At 42.2% G+C, this 23,288-nt stretch overlaps 1 protein-coding gene across 3 annotated transcripts; it reads right to left on the reverse strand.

The window, feature by feature from the left end:
- Positions 1 to 81: 81 nt before the first annotated feature.
- On the reverse strand, positions 82 to 23,185 carry gna11b (guanine nucleotide binding protein (G protein), alpha 11b (Gq class)). 3 transcript variants are annotated; one of them, XM_040041328.1, is made up of 8 exons: positions 21,322 to 23,184; positions 11,086 to 11,270; positions 10,362 to 10,516; positions 8,962 to 9,090; positions 8,022 to 8,150; positions 5,643 to 5,772; positions 5,375 to 5,528; positions 82 to 5,032 (listed from the first exon to the last, which is right to left on the reverse strand). In XM_040041328.1, exons 1-8 carry the CDS (start codon positions 21,455 to 21,457, stop codon positions 4,842 to 4,844), a joined length of 1,209 nt encoding a protein of 402 aa, XP_039897262.1. In that variant the 5' UTR covers positions 21,458 to 23,184; the 3' UTR covers positions 82 to 4,841. The 3 variants fall into 3 exon arrangements, with proteins under 3 accessions (XP_039897262.1, XP_039897264.1, XP_039897263.1); XM_040041330.1 differs by lacking the exon at positions 8,022 to 8,150 and having other exon boundaries at positions 21,322 to 23,185; XM_040041329.1 differs by lacking the exon at positions 8,962 to 9,090 and having other exon boundaries at positions 21,322 to 23,172.
- Positions 23,186 to 23,288: the final 103 nt, after the last annotated feature.

A 23,288-nucleotide genomic window follows, 5' to 3' on the forward strand; every position in this document is an offset into this window, starting at 1 on the left:
GGCTTTAATCATCAACTTGACATTACCAATCAGAATTTGATTTTTAGTCAACTGAAGATATAAAATCCACGCAACACATCATCAGCAAGTATAGGAACAAATTTATTTCAATTTAAAACAGATACCTTGTCATTATGTTTCTCTCTTAGAAGGCGGCAATGATCATAAGTCATGTTCATGTTTGAATGAGGATCAGGCAACAGTGGTTGAAACAAATACATGAAACACATTTAAAAAAAAAAAAAAAAAAAAAAATATGGCAAGAGTTATGTAAATCAATAAATTGATAATAACCAACTGATTGAAACCCCTTCGTAAAAGGGCTCTGCTTCAGTGAAAACATCCAAGCCCTCACTTCCAACACAAAATAAACAGCACATGCAATTATAATTACAGTTTCTTAGAAAACAGCAGATTATCTCCTAAATCTTCGATCTTAAATACAGAATAAAGTCTTCGTGTGTACTTAAATCATGGATCCTTTTAGTCTCTGGTGTGTTTTATTTAAAAAGGGGGACCATCTCGGGTGGTGGCCCTTTTGATAAATGACCACAGCGTTGGCACTTGGAGAGAGAGCCTGGCTCTAGAGAGAGTGGGGTTGGCACACTCAGTATAATACATAATTTACATTTGGTTTACATACAAAATAAAGAGAGAAAGAAAACAAAAAAACAAAAAAAACAAAACAAAACAAAAAACAGCATTTTATACACACCACTACACAATTGATCTTCAGGTTTCACTGGAGTGAGGGAAATTAAATCATGTGGTCCTAAAATAGTGTTCTGGTAATGTCTTATCATACAGAGGAAGAAAAAAAATAAATCACCAAAAAACGGAGGGGGAAACATTTGAGTATGCACCAACTTCACACTGATGTCCAAAAGATACGTTTGATGCCCCTTAGTCCAACAACGAGCCCATGGGAAGGGGGCGCCACACAACCCTGATCACCCAAACGTGGCAAAAGGAAAACCGCACAGGGCCAGGTTTACCATCTCTTGTTAGTCAAGGCAATGAAAGGCAATAAATAAGTGTTGTAGTGAAAACAGTCTTTTTTTTTTTGTTTTGTTTTAACAAGTTAATGCTAAAGACAGGATAATTATTTATCATAACAACTGCCTTCCCCCTTTCCCGCTCATATGTTGAGACAAAAATGTGTCACAAAAATAACATGCTGTGCAACGCTGGCCTGCTAACAAACCCACACCGACAGCCACGTGGCCCTTCGCCATGTGCCAGAGTTGAAGAGTCAAGTTTGAAATGGTTCGTCACCAATAAAGCGAGCTGCACTCCACACACAGTAAATAATAACACAACTACTGATAAATACTTGGGGATTTATACAGATTTAGTCATCCCACTTCATTTCCTCCTTAAGACAGCAGACCAAATAGTTGGCTGTCACCACAAAAGCAGGGTCATTTTCAGCAGACAGAAATGGCCATTAAGAACCACACTGGTGTTTTTTTTTTCTTTAAATATATATGTATACATTAATGTTCAGACATTATTTCACCACTTAGCACTTTTGAAGCATACCTACATTTTAAGTTGAACTACTGACTTGTGTAGCCTTTGGTTTCCGCTCATTTAAAAGAAAAAGAAAAAAAAAAAAGTCACTTCAGAGAAACTGTAAATTTCCACCGACCTCTGCTCTTGGATAGTGGATGAGGATTTCAAGAAACTTAAATGTTAAGGGGCTTTTAAAAAAAAAGTTCCCACTTCCCAGGGAATATTTAGTGTTGTCTATGTAATTACGTGATAATGCAGCCGAGTCTGACAATGCGGAAAAGTTGCCCAAGTTTATGTGCCCAAGTCCATGATTTAAGAGGTAGCTATCACACGACAACAACTTCTACGCAAAGAAAGGCCGAATTCGGAGCAAATCAGACCCCTCTACTGGCTTCAGCTGACAGTAATGGCTGCCTAGAAAATCAACATCTAAATGTGGACAGGTGAAAATATGCACACGCGCACACACAAAAAAATAAAAATAAATTCCTGACTATCATCTATAGCTCAATAGTCAAATACTCTGGAAAACACACAATACTTGTCCTGGTAGTAGTGTCTTTACTGATAAGTGTTTCTATACTGCACAGGGCGTCACAGGTAACTGCGATACCAATGCAAACAAAACGTAGTGAAGATCAGGTTGGCCGTAGGGCCCGATACTTAAATGCATTAAGAAAACTGCTTAGTGGTGGTAAACTCTCTACACACACAAACACCCTGCCTATACTTCTTAAAGCACATACTGCAAGTAATCTCCATTTATAAACACATTAGTATTGGATGACTTGGTTCACTGTGGTCCTGTACTCCACTCCCCACTGTCTGATGCCTTATGCACTGTGATAGCCCTTAATGAGGATGAAGGGTAAGTCACCTGTAGAAAAGGTCAAAGACACTGGAAGGGAAAAAAAAAAAAAAAAAAAAAAAAAGTATATCCATACTTCACTGGCACTACTCAAGAGCCAGACCCGCACCCCCCCCCCCCCAAAAAAAAACAACAAAAAAAACCCAACTATGTTCATACTGTACATTTTCTTAGGTATTCGTTACAGCACTGCATCTATAAACAGAGAAAAATATGAATTTCTTTTTAAAAAAAAAAAAAAAAAAAAAGAAAATGTGAGGGCTCCTAAAGAAAAAGTTTCATCATGAATGGAGATGTCATCGCAAGTACAACTGGAAATGTCTCAATAAGAAAGAGAAAGCAGAAATAAGATCCTTACTATACCAGACATTCATTTTTACAGCAGTTCAGACTCAAGTTAGGCTCCGCCAGGAGAGGAAAAACAAAACAAAACCCAAAAAGGAGCCTTTAAACTCAACAAAATCGAAAGCAGTCAAATTATCAACACCTTCAAACCTGGTCCATAAATTATATAAATAAAAAAAAAAAAAATCTTTAATTACTTTTAAAATTATCTTGTCCCCATACTGTGAAGATTCTTTTTTTTTTTTTAAACCAGCCCTAGTTAGAATAACTCTGGAGACAGAGCTAATGCAGTAGTGAGGTGTTCTGAGGCTGGTTGGGAGTAAATCCCCCTTTCTTGCTCCCTTGCCGCTTGTTTCCTAAACACCAATCAGCTGCGTGTAGTCCTATTAATCAAGTGAACAAAAATCCATAATCACAGTATCAATACTACCATAAATTCATAGGAAAAACACAAAAGAAAAATATGTATGCTAATACTTTTTTTGTACGTTTGTTTTTTTTTGGCCAAAGATGGTGTACCACAGAGCGTTTCTGTACAGGAGTGTTTTGTGTATATGTATTTACAAACAGATATACACAAACATTTGCAGACTTTAGTGTGTTTTCTGTGAAAGGTTCATAACCACCCCTTCCTCTAAATCACTCAACATTAAGCAATCTTTTTTTTCTTTTTATAAACAAAGTGACTATACAGTTTAAAAAAAAAAACAAATTAAGGAAAGTAAACAGAAGCACCTCCCGTTATAGGAAGTGTGTCTGATTGGACGGCTGAGTGATGTCATCAGATGTTACCGCATGGATTCTACTCGTGCCTTAGAGTGCGGGCACTGCAGCTTTTTTTGTTTTTGTGGAATTAAGCTACTCGCAGCCCGAGCTGCAGATGTGCTCTGAACACTGATGACATCAGCTCCCCTCCGCATCCGCTTCCACCAATCAGAGCAGAGCCTCATTGAAAGCAGCTGTCCTCTCACCCGCTACTTAGTGTTTCATAATGGGGGCATTGGGTGTGTACCAGTGGAGCCAGATTCACTGACGATACTTTGGAAGATTGTTCCTGTGAATCCATATAGATAACATCTGGAGGAGGGAAGCATGTGATCAACTTAAACATAAAAAAGAAAAAGATCTTAAAAGGATACCTATTGTCATGTAAATTTCTGGTTGCTTCTTTAAATTTTTTTTTTGTCGCCTTGCAAAATTTTCTTACAACCACTCCATTTAATCATACTTGTTAAATACATTAAAAAGTGTTTTTTTAAAAATCTCAGCAATTAACAGATTTTGATTAGCCATCTCCTGCTCCCTGACCCCCTCCCCCTTCATGTTTTAAGTGTTTACATATGCATTTACTTCATAATATATATTTTTTTCTATTTTTTGTGATTGCGATGCTCATACTGGTGGGTACATTCATAGACGCAAGATGGAGACAGAATCCTCAGTCCCGTCCCCCACCGAGTCGCTCTGAAGTATCTCTCAGGTCCTCGGATGGTGTCAGAAAATATGGAACTCTGTTAATTCCACACTGGCAGGAGCGTGGAAAGGAGACGACGGAGGATCTGCTCTCGCACCGCTGAAGGTAAACTCCGAAGGGCCAGGGGGTATGATGCCGCTATTCACCGAAACACAGATCCTCTCTAATCAATGATGCCCCCAATACACAAACACACACACACACACGCACTCACACCAAAATCCCCTCCAGTCACTGTATAGCTCGTGTGAAAGGTTTGTGTGCCAGAGCCAGCAGCCGGGGCCAAATCCACACCCACACACACAGAGCAGCTTTGGGAGGACTGAAGACTAACACAGCAAGCTGCCGAGAGGAGGAGGAAGAGGCTTTGGTGAAAGAAGAGGGGCAACGTCTGCAGGTGGGAGGATCTGTGGGTTCACTGTACTGGGAGAAAGGGGGAAAAAACAACAACAAAACAAAACAAAAAAAAACGGTTCTGTTGGGGGAGGGATTGTGTGCGTGCATGCGTGCACATCTGCGGCTGTTTGTGTATGTGAGCTGGAGTGATGTGCTGTGTAATGCATGTGAAGCTGACGGCACATTCCCAAAGAGGTGTGCATTTGTGCAGTGGGGGAGGAGATGTGCGTCGCATTTGAGCCCTCACACCAGGTTGTACTCTTTGAGATTGAGCTGTAGGATGGTGTCTTTGACAGCTGCAAACACAAAGCGGATGTTCTCAGTGTCCGTGGCACAAGTGAAGTGAGAGTAGATGATCTTGTCGCTGTCTGGGTTTAAGTCCACAAACATCTTGAGGATGAACTCCCGCGCCGCCTGTGCATCTCTCTGGGGACCTAAAATGCAGAAATGGGTGAGGATGTGCGAGTGTGCATTGTACTTCAAGTCACCTTCACAACTTCGGTCCACACTAAGGAAAAGTTGTTTCAAACTGATTTGTGGATTAGCTCAGCTGAGTCAAACCCAGTTTTACTAACATCACACTGGCACATATGTTGCTTATCACTTTATTAACAATGCTATCATCCATGTCTTTGACAGAATAACCAACAGTGCACATCTTTTAAATCCCTCATCTGAATATCAATCGAAAGCGATGATATTGCGACAAGTCTGATTTCTAGCAGGAACCAAACGCATGTGTTAATCACTCAACACAAACACGTAGATGATCTCACCATCAAACTCGGGAAAGTAGTCCACCAAGTGCGAGTAGGTGATCTTCTCCTCTAGCAGGTCTTTCTTATTAAGGAAGAGGATGACAGAGGAGTTTTGAAACCAGGGGTAGGTAATGATAGTCCTGAACAGAGCCTTACTCTCTTCCATGCGGTTCTGATGAGAACAGTGTTGAGCAGAAACAGAATGTTAATTTGGCGTCAATATTGAAGTCATCTTCAGACTAAAATATCCAAAATACTCTAAATACAAACCATTTGTCGCACTTACCTCATTGTCTGACTCCACCAGGACCTGATCATACTCACTCAGCGCCACAAGAAACATAATGGAAGTGACATTCTCAAAGCAGTGAATCCACTTCCTCCTCTCTGACCTCTGGCCCCCTACATCTACCATCCTGATGGCAGGATGAAGGCGAAGGAGGATAAAAAGTGAAAAAAAGAAGGGGGGAAAAATAAATTAGCATGCAAGTTTGGGTGGCCTAGTTTATGGTAAGTGATTAATGGAACTAAAAGAGTGCTTAGTGTTAAACAAAAGTTTAAGCTCTCAAGAGTCCTCGCGCTCTAGCAAGGCTTGAGAAGCTTATTCTTACAGATTCTGCAAAGATTTTGAATCCATCAAGACTCATTTAGTGAACTCACACAAGTGTAAATCTTGCATATTCTATGAATTACTAATACACAACTTAATAACCTGGCCTTTTCAACAAAGACACACTTTTGTTTCATTCCATTTTGCGTAACAGAAGAACTCTCTCACTGGAGTACATCCCCCTTAAACATTTTCTGCATATGACCTACATAAAAGATTCAGCCTTTCATCCAGGGACCCATCAAAGCATATTTTCACTGTCATTTAAGAGACATCAGAAATAGGCCCAACATTTATTCTGGGTCCTGACCATTTGTTAAAAGATTTGGTCCTATTAACTTCATTTTAAAGTTGCTAAAACAAGAACCCTGATGGATTCAACATCTTCTTTGAAATACTTTCAAGTGTATCAGTGTACAGATCTCTATACAGGAAAAACAAAAAACAAACCAAAAAAAAAAAAAAAACAACCCACACACAGACACAGATGTGGAGCGTGCACGTGTTTTTGTCGTGTGCGAGTCATGCACGCCACCAGGCAAGCTTTCCATTTAAGACAGACAATAGAAACAGGAAGGAACTTAGGAAGTTGTGTTACTTTTACTGTTTGCTAAATGCCTAAGTTACAAACATGAACCAAAGAAACTACAAAAACAGTCATTCCAGTTATGTCCATACAAGAAATTGTTGCCTCCTCAGTATTGCTAACCCCACCCAGTATGTAACAGGTATTATAGACCACTAACATGCACAGATGGGTGCATAGGTGAATTTTAACTGTGTTCAGTAGTCTCATATAGTTAGTAGCGTATTGTGGCATATTCACCTGAAACTCTTTATGGCCCTAGCAACAGTTAACTGTTTTAGCTGATAACAGACTAGTCTGTACTTCTGTTTGTGTGTCATGCTGAAAATAGAAGCTCATAACACATTTTTCACTACTACAAAGCTTTCTCACCCTTCCCCAGTGTGTGCGATAGAGTAGAACATAACAGTTGTAAATGCTTTGAAGCACAGTTAAAGACAAAAAGGACACCAGAGAGACATAAGACAAAGGATAAAACAAGAGCTGGGGAGGGGGACGTGACAGAGGACAGGAGGCAGAGCCGAGAGCGTGTTGGAAGCAAAGATATGGAAGGCAAATTACAAAATAAAAATATTTGCATTTCAGTTTGATTTCAGCACATGTGCTGGCAGTAGGTAAGCCAAAATCAAAAAAGTCTGAAGCCAGTCATAGGCATAGCATTTAGAGTCAAGATTAAACCTAAGAGATACTCTGAGTCCTCATGTGGTTTCAGGTTTCTTGAGCTTCTCCTTGACAAGGTCAGCCTTCACTCATCTGGGACTGTAGGTCCCAGTTTCATTAAGCCCCTTTGTGACAATTGATTGAATTAAATCTTTGAAGTCAAGAACATTTGCCTGATGAAACAGCAGATAAATGGCATCTCTCCAATTTATATCAGAGTATTTTCAAGCACCTCTGGATGCACAGGTACTTGCCTTCAGAGCAGTCGTACAAATAAGCTTAAAGTCACAGCTCACTGGTGCCCCCTGGTGGTGGCCCAGTCCACAGTGGTCCACAGAGACCCAGGGCCAATATAGGCCCTGCAGGACCTGCTGCCCAAAATAACATTCCTCCACCGCGGAGAGGACGACCTCGTTTCTTCTGCCAGCCGGAGAGGAAGAGGAATAGAGGAGGTGACCCATTTACAGAGACCGGGCACCAAAATGTAGGACTTTGTTTCATTAGGGGACTGTGATTTGTGTGCATGTGACTGTTGTTCATAGCGCCAGGTAGGTACGTAACTATGGGAGACTGTAAAAAGATGACAACTTCTACTTTTTAATGATTGAAGAGAGTATGGGATGGGATACAGACAAAGAACCCGCATGGATAAATCAAAAGTGTTGAGTTATTTTCAGTCATTGTGAGGAAAAAATAGATGGTTTATTTGGGACTTGGGGGAGAAGAAAAATAAAAAATAAAACATCAAATGAGTTAATGACGTCACGACAAAACATGAATGGACGCAGTCAAAACAGCCGTCTTTCTACCTGAAAATGATGCTTTGCAAGTCGAAGGGGTACTCTATGATTCCTGTAGTGGGGATGCGCACCCTGAGTACATCCTGCTGTGTGGGAAGATAGTTGGAATCTGAAATACGATCCAGATCCGAAAGATAACTACAAACGAGCCAGTCAGGAAAAAGGAATATAAAAAAAAAAAAAAAAAAAAAAAGAGGGAGGGGAGAGACAGGAAAACAGTTATATAAAGCGTGGCAGGCAATTACCGCAACACCACAGCCATTCCAGGAAAGTGTGGATCAGTCCTGTTGAAGAAGACTCACAGAAAAGGCCGCATCACAGAAACAAAAAGGTGTTAGTGCCACTGCTCCACCAACACTATTCCCAGAGCTTTGACATTAGCAGTTTATCTTTAACTGACCATGGACACTGAGGTCAAGACATTTGTGGAATATGGTGGTGCAGACAGTGTAGGTGGCATCGGTGACAGCAGCAGTGACTTTAGCAGCGGAAACAGCAGCACCTGTATCAGATAAACAAGGATTGGACAAGTCTGACATCAAGGACAACGGGAAACATATTCCCCTTTGTTTCTTTAAAGGTTAAATTCTTCTGCCTTTCAATGTGCATCCAATTGTCTAATATTTCATGACAAATTCCTGGAGAATCTTTGACATCTCTGCCTAATCCTTCTTTATCTGTACTTTGTTGCTGCTCCCTTCAGTGCAACATGTCTGGCCTTAGGTTCTCCTTTTCCCCTTGGGGCCAGAACTAGAAGACGATGCTACACACAAACCACTGATAGCCTCATAGGACAAAGCAATCTACTCATGTTAGTATTGTTTGTCCCAGCTTTAATCTTTTTCTGGAAATAAATGATTCTGAGCTACTTCTTTTACACTGACAGTCATCAGTGGTTTGTGTCCTCTAGTCATGGTGACGCTGCAGTCCTGGTGCCTTGAGGGAGTACCTGAAGATGACGTTCTCCAGGTCAAACGGGTACTCTATTATACCCGTGGTGGGAACACGGACCCTCAGTACATCTTGCTGGGTGGGAACATAACCCTCCGCAGTCACACGGTCTATATCACTAAGGTAACTGGAGATATACACGAACAGTGTGGATAACACTGAACTGAAGACATCATTCAATGATTTACTTGCATTTCATTCTGTCATACGCATGCTTAAACAAATACAAACGTTACACATTTGATGTCAAACTGCAAACGCATCTGCAAGCACACAAACTTGACCTGCAGTACAGAGCAAGCACAACCAGGGGGCACTAAAGAGTGAGCGATGGCCTTCGGCTTTGCACCCTAGAGTCATGTATTGTGACACAAAGGGTGTACACCTTACCAAGTTCTTTTTTTAAAAACAATTACTAGCAGTGCATCTTTTCTCTAAAGACAAATAGCACCGTTTCTAGCCAATCTGGACACAGAAATTGGAAGGTTTTCACTGATGACTGCATGAAGCTCAAGCTCAGGGTAAAATAAGGGGCTCCATAGTGGTTTCAGTGTTTATTCTTATTTAGTTGGATGGGCCAGTGAAATCAGTCTCTCTCCAATAACAAGTCTTTTTTTTTTTTCCTCCTACAACTAATTACACTAATATCAATTAAAAGCTAAATAGTGCCATTTTCATGAGAGATTGTCAAATAAACAGGAGATTTTTGTCATTTGTCAGCCAAATTTTCCAGTGGACAAAAGGCTAATGTGCTGCTCTGCCCAGCATATACACCGAAACCCACACAGAACCTGACACCAACCCCACACATCCAACCACACCTTAATTACTCTGAAAATTAGCATCTTGACCTCTGAAGACAACTGTGTCCCTGCTACACACAAAGTGTCAGTTCCCCCCCAAAAATCATGAAATATATATTTTTAAACTTACGTCAGGCTGAACCTAGCTTCGCAGAGAGAAACAATGACCTTGAATTTAGTGAAACAGCTCTTTATATTGCAGCTGCTCAGTCTCACATTAATTAAGCACAGGCACCCCCGCATCATATTTCTCGTTTCTTGGTTGGTCTCATTTCATTTTCACATGAGATGAGACCAACGCAACATTTTTAATGCAGGTTTGGGAACAGACTTTTATTTTTCATTTAGAAAAAAAAAAAAAAATAAAAATAAAAAAAATACATCAGTCATCGACTACACTTAAATTATAGTAATTTAAAACGGATACCAAACAAGATGGGTCTTACACAAGGCCAAAAATAAAATGGTTAAATAGGTGACAAATGTTCCCAAACCAGCATTACAGACAAAAATTACACGCAGCTCATAAATAACATTCTGAAACATTACACAGATACCATGACCATCGTCTGCAAAGCGAGGTGAAAAGACGTACTATTTTGTGGAGTCAGAGAGCTGGTATTCTCTGCGACGGTCGTAGGCCTCCTGGATTCCTGGATCAGCCCACAGGGTTTTAATAGCTGTGATGTATGGTTGCTCAAAACTATTGATCTTCTCAATGTCCACCTCCTTCACAAGCATAGCATTAGCCTGGGAAGACAAAAGGTGAAGTAAGTAACAAGAGATCTGACATGCATGGCCACAACACAGCAAACAGAAATATAGATCTATGTTTTTTTTTTAAAACTACAAGAATTATCCAGTCATTTCAGTTTTCAGCTGTAGACTTTTGATATTTCTGCAAACAGCAGATTTTTTCCACTGTCTGTTTAGACCAAACATCCGATCCCAACCACCCACCTATTCTACTTTTTCCAAAGATAATGTTTCTGCTAGACAAACTAAATGCATCACTTCTTGCGTGCCAGAAGTTCTTTCTTGGAAAGATTTTAAAAAAGACACAGTTGGTCAAACTCTGAGAAAGAAAATGGCATCTGCACTGAGGATGTCGTCAAAACAAAAGGGCTACACTGCTTCAGTTTCACTTTTGACGAACTAATAAGTTTCATTCCTGACCCATCCCTATAAAAGAAAGCAATATAAATAAATCTGCACTAGTCGATTTCTTAGGGAATCTTACAAAATCCTCATTGCACAGAGGCATGGAAGCTCTTTTAAAATAATAAAAGTTAACAGGAGAAAACCACAATAGCCTTTACCCGGTTGTCTTCATATTTGTAGGGGATCTTGAGGTTCTCAGTGGCGCGGATCATGGACTGCATGGAGGTGAAGATGTTTTGATAAACAAGTCGAATGAAGCCTCTTTTATCTTCATCAGAGTATCCAGCTCCATGGATGATCCTCATCTGCTTGATGAAGGTGCTCTTGCCACTTTCTCCTGTACCTGAGCACAAAGACACAGGATCATAGTTACAGTGTGGGTAACACCTATCGTGAGGGTCCCCAATCAAAGCAAAATTGCAACAGTAAGCAGACCGAGGCTCGATCAAGACAAAGTAAAAGATGAATTGGGATTAGTTTGAACTCTAGATCATGCAAAGCTACTCTAGTATAATCCAAAAATGGCAACACCAAACTGGTAAAGAGCACAGTAAGAGAAAGTCTCACATGTGCCAAGGAAACAAAAATCTTAGCTTTCCTTTTAGTTCTCTACCTCTGACTGAACACAAATTCAATCATACCTGAACATAAGATATCCAGAACTGACAGGTCAACTATTTATTTGAAAATAGCCGATGGCAGTTAAGGATAATGAGCCGATGCCAATGCTCTGCCAATAAATTTGTGCAGTGGAAGTTGATAAGTCTTCTGTGGACTTCGAGAAAACATTCAACTGTGTCCCTTAAGGTGTCCTGTGGGAGTATGGGTACTTGCTTGTTGTTACCAACCAATTCCTCCATGTTCATCTGTCCTAAGAGTCTGGTTCACATTGGTACTTCTACCGCTGACGCCATGCTTCTCAGCTGGAAAAAGGGTGGACCACCCAATCTAAACTCGAGATGAATTTCTTACCCAAGTGGAAGAATTAAAGTAACTTAGGACCGTGTGTAAGAGTGAGGACTGTGCAGCGGGACACTAACTGATGTATTGCTATAGTATCAGCAATGATATGCAAGTGGTGCCGATCTACTGTGGTGAAGAAAGAGCTGAGCATGGACATGAAGTTGCCAATTTACAGATCAACCTATGTTCCCACCCTCACCAATTACTATCAGCTTGCAGATACGAGTGGCAGAAATCAGCTTCCTCCAAAGAGTATCTCTGCTCTCCCTTTGAGACATGTTGAGGAGGTTGATTGTTCGGGAGGAGCCGAGATTAAAGCTGCTAATCCTCCACATTGACATGAGCCGGGTAAGGGGATGCCTGATGTGCACTTCCTTAGGTGAGGTAAGGTCCTATCAGGAAATGGCCCGGGGATAGACCCAGGACACATTAGAGCTCGCTGCTGGGTACGAGAGCTTATAAATTACTCATCACAGTATACACTACTACTTAGTCTACATTCATATAAATGTGGCAGACAAGAAATGAGAAATAACAGGGGAGGAAAAAAAAAAAGGGGGTCCACAAAAACCAAATCCACAAGACAAGATGTTATGGTTCCCTCTTCATGTGTCACCACCACAGCAATGAGCTACCAGTGTGTTACACACAGAAAGCCACAAAGATTTTAATAGTAAAAAACAACAAGAGGAAATATATTGTGAATAAAATTGCATCTGTTGTCACTGAGGTGTTAATCTATATCACTACCCAGTCCTATTCGATGCCACTGAACTGTCCCATTTTCATATTGAAAAATCAGACCCCTCATTTCTGCCAAGACCCAGAGCCGAACCTGTAACATGAACTCAGACATGCTGCAGTCCGTTTTTCTGTTTAGTTACTTGACATTTGAGGTAATTAATAGGATAGACAATGTTTTTCTCAAAATTATATTAATACGGGATGCTCATACGAGTCCTTAGTCAACTTGTTATAAAATCCCTTGACTGACATTCCAAACTGATTAACTAAACTCATTAGGGGTGCACATATGTCAAAGCTTCTTTGTCTAGTGTCAGGAAGTTGCTCCACAGTTTGCCAAGTAAACAATTCAAAAAATATTTCTAGGGAAAAAAAAAAAAAAAAAAAAAAAAAAAAGAAAAAAAAAGGGGAGGGATGAGTGAAGGAAATATGAGCTAATTTAATGAAGACGATTAAGACAGCTTGCCCTACTATATCCAGCATCTAACAGTGAACTGCCTCTGACAACGACCCCTGCTGTCATCTTTTGGCAAAGGGCAAAACTCACTCAGTGATTCTTTCCTGCCCTCCTGATTCCATATTTGGAAGTAAAACTATTACAATATTTCAAACATCATAACAGCCAAGATAAAATGTACCTTTTGATACCAAAACATCCCTGATTTCACCGTCAGAGTCGCATACTCTTCCTTCAGTTAAAGACAATAAAAACACTTTAAGCCTTTCTATATCCCGAAAAAAATTAAAATTAAAAAAAAAAAAAAAAAAAAAAACCCCACTCGATTGGTGGTCTGTTAGGCCTAACCTACATTTCACAATAGCCCTCTAAGGTCTGCATACTGCCTAAAAACCTTACCCTCAGGCCATGAAAATAAATAAATATTAAAAACAAACAGACTGATGGCATTTGAGTTCTCAGTGATATCAAACAGGATCCAGCACATCAATGATATCTGCAGAACTGAGAGGGAAAGACGAAAGACTTGGGAAAAAAGAAAAAAAAAAAAAAAAAAAATACACACATAGGCTACACTCATCTCACCACCACCTACATTCAAGGTTTTTGAAGAGCAGCCATATTTCCGTTACCATAGCAACCCCTCCTCTGTCTCCCTCTTTTTTCATTCCTGTGTTTTTTTTTTTTTCTCCTCTTCGTTTTTAAACCCCTCCCATCCGCCCCTTCTCTCTCCTCTCTTTCGTAGCAGACAGTAAATATAACTGCGAGCCCCTCAGGCTCGCTCTGTGCTCTTCATATTTTGGTTCACCGCAGAGAAGAAGGGCCTCGGTTAAGCAGAACATTTGGGATGGGCGGGAGAGGGGGGTATGGTCTGAGGTCAGGGGGTTCTGACACCTTAGGACAGTGAAAGGAATGGGAGAGATAATCACTTTCCTGTCAATGGAGAAGAAACAGCTTAATCTCAAAAATATATTTCTTATATCTAAAGTCTTTATCCATAAGGGGAAAATGGCTCTCCTTCATCCAACAAAATGCCCAATTTAGGATAACAGACTAGACAGGCTTTATAGTTCAGTGTTTTTTTTAAAAAGCAAAAAAGCACCATCTTCATTTCTCCTGGATGAATCAATGCACTGCAGTGAAGGCTACACGCTGGTCGGCCTAACAAAAGAAGTCAAACAGAGAGCGTATTCTTTGCAACAGGGCTGCAGTGGCAATGACTGCAGACCGGCTCACCGAAGGAGCAAGAAGATCACTCTCCAGCCTAATGTCTGATTTATTTCTCGTGACCCCATCACAAGATCTCCCTCCGCTGTGTTCCCTTAACTATCATGTCCCTCTTTTCCCCAGACAACACACTACAAGCCTCTGTCCTCGCTTTTTCCTCCCCAAAAATTGTACTAGTGCCAGCCACAGCCATTTCCATGCCCTCACCAACTCTTCCCCACTAATACGCCCCCACCCATCGCTCCCCTCATAACCTCCCTGAGGCAAGAAATATGCCTCGCCATTCTCATCCCTCTCTGTCAAGAATTTTGGATATTCATAACTAGAATCCATCCATTCTTTTTTGGTAATGACCTAGAAAAAGGAGGTCACCTTTTAATAGCTCACGCGCACACACACGCGCGCGCGCACACACACACTGAGCTCTCTTCTAGGTACTGTGAGAGAGAGCGAAAAAGAAAGAGTGGAGATTGTGTCCCAGCGCAACAGTGCAAGGTACACTACACAGCCCACACACACACCAACACTACTCTCTTCGCAGAACCGATGAGCTTTGTTCCACAAAACCAAAGTCTCACTCGAGGGTAACCCGATGACAATAAGCACACAACAAAAACTTGCTCTGAACACCCAAATTACAAAGAGGCGCTGAAATGATAACAGTACGCAAGCAGTACAGCTCCCCATCAACTAAAAAGGCAGCAAGCACTACACCTGTATATTCCATTGCCAGGATAGCTTTCATAAGCCTTTACATAACGCAACTGATGTCAGCTTGTGACACAACCCCTGATAGACTTGACACACTGCTGTCTTGGTGCAGCAGTTTTGGTTGAGCCCCGGCTGCTACGCTGTCTATTAGGTTATAAGCGTGTGCGCGCGCACCTACACGAAGGCATTGCTTTGTTTACACAGTCTGCTCATCTTATAAATCTCCCATCCTGCTTCAAACGCAGCCGCCACAGGGCCTTGTTCGCAAGCGTGCCCATTTCTGCTAAACCTGACCTCCCCATGCAAAACGAGTCGCTGCTTTCGATGAACAGGAAGTCATCAGCATTGCTGTAAATTTGCATGCAAAAAACACACACGCCGAAATATAACTGTCCATTGCTATGAACAGCACATGTTTATCTGGGTTTATGAACGGTCCTTTCAGTCAGCACGTGGCAATCAAATCTCAGCACGGAGAAACCGTCTGCATAAACACAGCCAAGGTTAAGATACTGACAAAACTGGCATCGTGTAGGCATTATACGTTTTTGTCAGCACCTGGGAAAACTTTTAAAAAAATGAGAAGGCTAAGCAAAAATGTAGCGAGGGTCTTAAGCTTTCACATATTCATTTTGGAAATTGGCCTCTTTCAGGCGTACAAAGGAAAGGGACTGAGCCAAGGCAGCCTGCAGCTATGCAACACACACCACCTGCCTAACCAACTGTGGACACACATACACACACACAGATCCTGTGGTCAACCTCAAGGCATGGATGTTACCTCCACTGTGATGTCCCATTTCTACCCCCTTTCCCTGCAAAGACTTCAAAAAAAGGACACAGCAAGGAGGGCCATTTCTCCCTGTCAGATATATGGCCGCTTGCTCTGTGTTCATTGTGCTTCCTTCTGTCAGAATCTCGGTATAACTCTACAGCTTTGAGCCGATGCCTCTGCATCTGCTGAGTGCTCCGCGTACGTGGGTGGCGGAGCTGTAAATCGAACATGCATGCTATAGCAAGCGCTGCACATAATACACACAGTCTCACGCGTCTTCATCTCACCACCTTAGGATGGCCTTGTCTGTTTACCAGTGTGTATGCAATGAGTGTTGAGTGGCAGAGTGGGAGTGGGTGAGCAACAAAAATGGCAGGAAAAAGAAAGAATAAAAGAAACCTCACTCGACAAAAGATTCAACACTTTGCAGGAGTATTTTTTTTCTTTTTTTTTAAAATCTACAACACACAGTGTGCTCAGCTGCTGCAACTAAAACCAGCCAAATCCTTGATATTGATATCGCTTCTTAAGCTGTGGTTCTTATTTTAGGGAATCTCATCACAGACCGAGAGAGAACATCACTCTGTCCACACATGGGCAGTAAACGTACGCCACGGCTATTTGCTACAATTATTTAACAAATCCACTTTATGCACAGCGTAAGCGTGGCACAGCCTTCCAAATCCAACTCGAAACAGAAAATTGAAGTGACAGAAGTTGAAACGGTGCGATGAGGGAGAAGTGTGGGCTTTACTGTACGCGGCAGCTGGTGGGAGTAAACAGGAATGAACATGCCACTCTGTCACCACAGAGAGGACTGAAGATGCTGGCAGAGAACAGAAAGGCAGGCTACGTACCCGTCCTGTCTGGGGACTGTGGGGGGGGAAGCAAGCAGTATGTGGGACAGCCTCCATCTAGCCTCAAATCTCTAGAGAACCTGCCATGACCCTCTTTTAAGAACGCGCGTGTGTGTGTGTGTGTGTATACTTTCATCTGCGTGCTAGAGAGCAAAATGTGTAAAAGACACGGTGTCATAGAGCGAGACAAGGAACGTGTGCAAGGCTGGCTGAGAAAACGGTGAAAGGAGACACTATCCAAGTTCAACGATGGTGAATTTGTGCATACGTACGTCTCTGTTAAAGATTTAAACTGGGCATCCTAACCAGGCAGGAGACAGAAAGGTGCAAAATTATACAAAACATAATATGTAGCCTGACATATACTGCCTCATCAACTCATCCCACTGCAGTTTTCTGAGACCTGGCTGTGAACCTTTTCTAAAAGACATCACATAAACAAGACAGAAAAAAAATGATGAATGGAATGACGTCTGGGTGGATTTCTCTTTATCCTTACATCTGTCTTCTTTACACATTCACAAAAAATATGATGAAAAACACTGAAAATAACAAAAAAATGTTTTGTCAAGTACAGTTTGGGGTCTCCCCACAGAATGTTCGAGGCCTTAAAGAGGTTTAGTGAGAACTGCTTTTGCTTTCGATCTTTTTTCTTGGAAGTAGATGCGTCAGTCTTGCAGGCGATGAGATAAAATGAAGAACTGTCAGAGAGAACAGATTACCAATTGTCACATTTTAAGGGTTTTTAAATCGTGCATATTAGTTTATCTTACATCTCTGTGGAAAATTAATCGCCTAAATATGGTAAACAGATTTTTCGAAACTCTCAGATACGCAGAGCACGTCTTACGTCGACCTTCATATTTAAAAAGCGTTAGATTTGACCATGATAAAGGGGATTTGAGGAAAAGCTGCAGAACTTCACATTCACCGGCATTAAAGCCCCCCCGAAAAACTGTACACACACGCACACATCCATCTAGGAATCCCTATTGCCATATATGATCAAAATAAGATGGCTTGGCAGGAGAAGTAAGGTCAGCAATAAATGTGAGCCTAACCCTTGATCCCCTTCCTGGTTCAATCACACTGCTCATCTAAAAAGGATGCCTTAACCTGGTATAACAAGATGTACTGCTGACACAGGAAAGAACAATGAAATCACTGAGTACTTGGCAAACGACTTAAACAATGCCTGGAATGATATGCCGTAGAGAGGGCCACAACTTTTTGGTGTCAGAGTTAACTTTAGCCCCAGCCAGACTTGATTTATTTTTAAGGATGTTTTTCACTAATCAGGCACATACACAAATGCCAACTGACAGCCTGTCTGGGAGTTTGAACTGTGAAAAAAATCCTGGAAAAGCACTTTAGGAAACCTTAAAATGTTTAACCTAACAGCTCACTTTACTGACCGTTTGCTTGCTCCAGCAGTTCATTTACCCGATGCAGCAAAAGCCACAGCTCTTAGTTCACTTTGTTTTGACCAAGTAGAGGCAAACCATTGGTCTGTGGAGCAGGAAGCTGTCAGTATGGCCTGATATGGCACTATGCAACAGGCAGCCACACTGTGGTACTGCTGCAGCCCTGGCAGAGCGGTTATTCTCCAAGTTAGCAGTTTAACAATGATAACATTTAACATTTACCCTCCCTGTATTCTTAGACTGGAAACTTTGTGCTTGGGTCGGGTGTAAGATGTAACCAAACCACATAACTGTTCTGGCACATACACGCTGGCCATGTAGCAAATCCTGCCAGTAAGCGAGTGGCACAGAAGGAGGGTGGACTGTCATTAGTGAGAGGAAAATCAACGCTGTTACAGGAATGCAATATGCAGTTACAGTAACATCAATCTAGAGTTAAAACAATTACAAGACTTTACCAATCTGCATTATGTGGTTCCAGATCTACAACAAACATGAGAAGCTGCTACAGTGGTTAGCACAGTTGCCTCGCAGCAAGAAGGTCCCGAGTTCAATTCCAGGCTGGAGTTCTTCTTGCATGTTCTCCCTGGTTACTCCACAGACATGCACGGGGCTAGGTTAACTGGTGATTAGCCAGTTATTATTAGACTAAATTAGCTGTAGGTGTGAATGTGAGCAATCGTTCGTCCCTCGCCCTGTGACAGAGTGGCGACCTGTCCGGGGTGCCTCTCACGCTATGACAGCTGGGATAGGCTCCAGCCCAACTCCGATTCTGAATTGGATAAGTGGGAGAAAATGGACTGATGGAAGGATGGAAGGAAGACCTTACTGGTAACGGAATCATCTTAGACTTCTGGGCAGGCAAAAATCAATTTTAAGATTGGGCTTTAGGACGGTAATTTGCCAAGTATTTGCCGTTTCTTATGTCAGGCTGCATTTCATTGTCAGTAAGCTGGAGTTTTCTTGCACGCAAGCACAATTCATCCACATTTTTTTCTGGTAAAGAGTCTACTACTTTGTTTTACAGAAGTCTCAAGCATCTTCCTGACTGTACTGGACATTTGATAAACAAAATGCACAGTAAGCCTGGGTAAATTAGACCCCATTTACACACACAAAAGTTACATTTAACTTGCAGACCTGATATTTCCGTCAATGGAGGGCCAAAAATCACTTCATTTTTTAAATACACAAGGAAATCTGCTGCTCTATTATGTTAAAGCTCAAATCAGCAAAAAGGTTGTGTGATATTTTACCTAATAAAGCATATCTACTAATTTCATGTGTAACGCTGCAGGAGTCTGCAGTTGCACATTATATATTAAAGCTGAAGCTGTGCACACTGAGCCGTGGGGTAGAAGATCAACTGACATGTTGAACACATCCCGTACGTGCTGAAATCCAGGGTAGCCAAGGGAAAAAAAAACAAAAACAAAAAAAAAACCAACTTCTCAATCATGCGAGATGGTGCTCAATATCATTCCACCTCTCCTGTGCAGTTTCTTGGCAAAAATTCCCCAGACTGTTCCCAAAGGTCAGGGCTGGGCTTTGCCACAGCAGGTTCCTGCGATCAGTATGTACAAGCTGGTAAATGAGTGCAGACTGTAAGGAGCCTTATAAAAAAAAATTAAATAAATAAATGCAGCCATTTTGAAATGCGATGGTTAAATGTTCAAAAACGGAGACAGTCTCCATCCTCCACTGAGGTGTGGAGAGGCCGAGATCGCACGGAGTGTTGTGGGCTTGAGAATTATGCCAGGGGATAATAGGAGTCAGTGACACCTTAAAAAGTCTGAGCAGCAGATGTGTTTAACCAAGCCTATTAAAACCTGGACTAATCCTGCCTTACACGTCCTTATCCAGCCGTCTACTGACAGCTTTAGCTTGCACAGGACAGTCCACTTACAGCGTGACTGGTTTCCATTTGCGCTTGCTTTCAGTCCTTCAGACTGATGCACCCATAAAAGTTTGTTTAAAAGACTGCCGTTGGAATCAGCTCGATTAATCCAGCTCATCACCAGGCATGAGTAGCAAACGCCCCTTCTCACCTGCTCACCTTGGCAGCCAGGTAGAAGAACGTGCAGCAGAGACGAAGATGTACGACACACGGCAAACTATGTCCCATCAATGGCCTACTTTACCTAGTTGAGGTACTCACCAGGGAAATAAAAAGGAGACACACATGTCAAATAACCAGGGCTGCTTTTAGTGAGCGTGAAATGGGAGCAAACGTTTTGAAACTAAGGATGCAACCTAGATAATTCCAATTGTCCTAAAAAGGGAGATTCTTTTATCACCCCCCTCCCCAAGCTCTTACACCAAGCATTAGTTCAAGTAGCCATGGAGGGAAGGGGGAGGGTCACATAATGGACAAGAAGTTAGTCTGTTATAATATGGTAGGTAAGCGAGTACATTCGAGAAAGCACAGTCCACTGTTCCCTTTTGTGTCCACAGAACTATGAATCAATGCAGTACAGAGCAACTTATCCAACAGCAGCTCCCACCTGCCCACACACTTGCTATAAAAATAGCTAACCTACTCAGCTAGACTCCAGGATGAGGGGGCCAGCCCCTCAGTATCCTTGTCCTCTGCAAGTGTAGATTTGTGACACTAGTTACTCATTAAATAATAACAGAAATGTAACAATGAATGAGTGGGCACCATACAAGGTCTAGCTGAGGGATCTGAAAGGTCTTCCAGTTGTACAAATGTTATGCAACCTATTGAAATCAACTCAAAGCCCCCCTCCTCCCCCCGATTAAATCAAGTGGCCATCTTCACAGTTAACCAGCGCCTGCTGACAAACGACAGTAGCGGTTTTGCAGCTGGGAGATGAATCAGACCGTCATAACGTAACATGTGGTCGCCTGCAAACGGTGACATCTTCGCAACTTCGATGCCAAATGAGCCTGTTGTCTGCACGCCAATGCAAAATCCACTCACACACACACACACACGAATAAAGAGACGGATCCGCTGGTTAGGCATGCCATGCAGATTCACACCTGCACACGCCAGATAGCCAAATCCAACGCAAGTTGCAAAAACAAGCTCTGCATTTCGGAAAATCATGCCATAACGTTTACTCATAATCACACCAGGCTTCCAGCTAGCAACCTTAACTAGCAGCATATCTGCTAGCATCGCCAAGAAGGCCCAAGGAGGTTGGCTGTCCACATAAACGACACAAACATGGCTATTAAAAAGGGCGTTTGGGATTTAGCATGCTACATACCGAGCAGCAGTAATTTCAGCTCTCTCCTGGAGTCTCGCTTGTCTCGGCGGAGTTGTTTGTCAATTTCTGCATTGATTCGTTTCGACTCCTTCGCCTCTTCGCTCAGGCAGCAAGCCATCATGGACTCCAGAGTCATCCCCTCTGGTTTTTGGCAGCCCGGTTCAGGCGGGACCTAACGAACACTTGCCCACGGTTTCAGCTTCTCCCGAACCCCGGTTTCCTCGCTTCTGTCTCTAGCGAGGAGGTGGTGGTGGTAGTAGTGTCGGACTGGACGAGTGGATGGATGGATAGGACTGGGGGAGGGGGGGGGGGGGAGACTAGCCAAGGGGCCTCGCTGTCAAGTTGTCCCCCCGGCCGAGAGCAACTGCGACTTCAACCGGGCGATCTCAGCAAATCACGGGAGATTCGGACAGGGAGGAGGGAGCCAGGAGACGGTGGGGCCTCCCCGAGATGCTCTCAGCCTGCACGCCTCTTAATACAGCTAATATTAAAATGACTCCAGCTGCCACAGATTAGCTACTTAATACCCGTTTATATCATTAACCCCTCGTGTGTCACTGGGAGATCTAATTCTACCTTCTTTAATTTAATCTTCTCAATCCGCTAAAAGTGGTTTAAGACCGCAGAGTCGCCACATCCGAACCCGTAACAGCTGATATCTGTGCACTCTCCCCAACGCTAGATAAGCCCGTTTAGTCTGTAAAAGTAAACACCCCTTGTCAGCAGGCTAATATTAGAGTGGTAATCTATATTGCACTATCCACACCGCAGCACTGCGCCTATTTTCCGAGTAACTACATCAGCTAACGCTGGCTAAATTAGACGTAACGACTACGGAGGCTGCCCTGCTAGCCCGCTAGCTCACTAAACAGCGCCTCGGCTAAAATGTGTCAACCCGCAGTGATTGAAGCAGCAGGCTGCTGGTTGAAGGAATTTGACTGCCTAGCTAGCAATAACTACACAGCAGCCTATTACATCTTGGCTCATTTTGACGATAAAATAAAAGGCTACGACAACGACCGAAAACAAATCTGAAAAACGCGTGCCGAGCCGGCGGCTTTTGCTAGAAATATATTCACTTCAAGCAGAAAGCTTTCGGGTCGTTCGTCGCTGGAACTAGGTGGGCACACAACAGGATGATGCCAAGCGAGGAGGAGGATACAGTAGTGTTGACTGACAAACGGCGGATTTCACCAAACAGGTTCGTGGCAGACCAATTGAATGAACGAGGCGGGTCTCTGGGTGGGCTCAAGTTAGATCCATGAGATGCAGATGCAGGCTACACCTAAAAAGCATGACCAGATAAAAGCTGTTTTTTTTATTGTCGTCCAAGTCAGAGCACCTGTTGCATATATGCTATCTCCAGCTTAATAATATGTTAGAATATATAGGAACGCATATGTAAGCACTCCTTATCCTTCCATCAATAACCTGCAGGGTATTGGAAGCGAGCGTCAAGTGTGCTGGAATAACAGCGGCATCTAGTGGCCTTATAGTAGAATTGCAAGTGTCGCCTGTTAAGACTGTGTTCATTCATTCACTGAGTCCATGAAACAAATGAGGACACTTGGCATTCATAAATGGGCCACTCTGCAATTGCAGGACAATTTCTGTCCCACACATGAATTTCAAAGTAACCCCTGTACAAAATACTAGAACACGCATTTGTTGTGTAAATTAAACATGTCCCGAGGCAAGTGTAGAAAAGGGGTTCCAAAATATTATTTAAAATACAAAATATCTCCAGGGAAACCTTCAAAAACTGTCACTTGTCTCTCGTCACAGCTTCTTGACAACCAAATTGCATGTCAAATACAACAATTAACATAAGTTATAAATCCACCTTTTCTTTTTGACTATGCTGACATGTGTCTCTTATACTTGTTAAACCATTTTATTTACATCAACATATTTTAAAGAAGACAACATGATATTATGAAAAGACAAATTCATTTCTTTCTTGCATT

The sequence above is a fragment of the Simochromis diagramma genome, unplaced genomic scaffold, assembly GCF_900408965.1.
Source record: "Simochromis diagramma unplaced genomic scaffold, fSimDia1.1 OVJJ01000304.1, whole genome shotgun sequence".
In the NCBI taxonomy this organism is placed as follows: domain Eukaryota; kingdom Metazoa; phylum Chordata; class Actinopteri; order Cichliformes; family Cichlidae; genus Simochromis; species Simochromis diagramma.

Coding starts and splice junctions, on each gene's coding strand:
- gna11b (XM_040041328.1), bottom strand. CDS start 21,457: ATGACTCTGGAGTCCATGATGGCTTGCTGCCTGAGCGAAGAGGCGAAG. Junction 10,517..11,085: donor ACAAATATGAAGACAACCGG/GTAAAGGCTATT, acceptor TTGTCTTCCCAG/GCTAATGCTATGCTTGTGAA. Junction 5,773..8,021: donor TTGCAAAGCATCATTTTCAG/GTAGAAAGACGG, acceptor TCCTGCCATCAG/GATGGTAGATGTAGGGGGCC.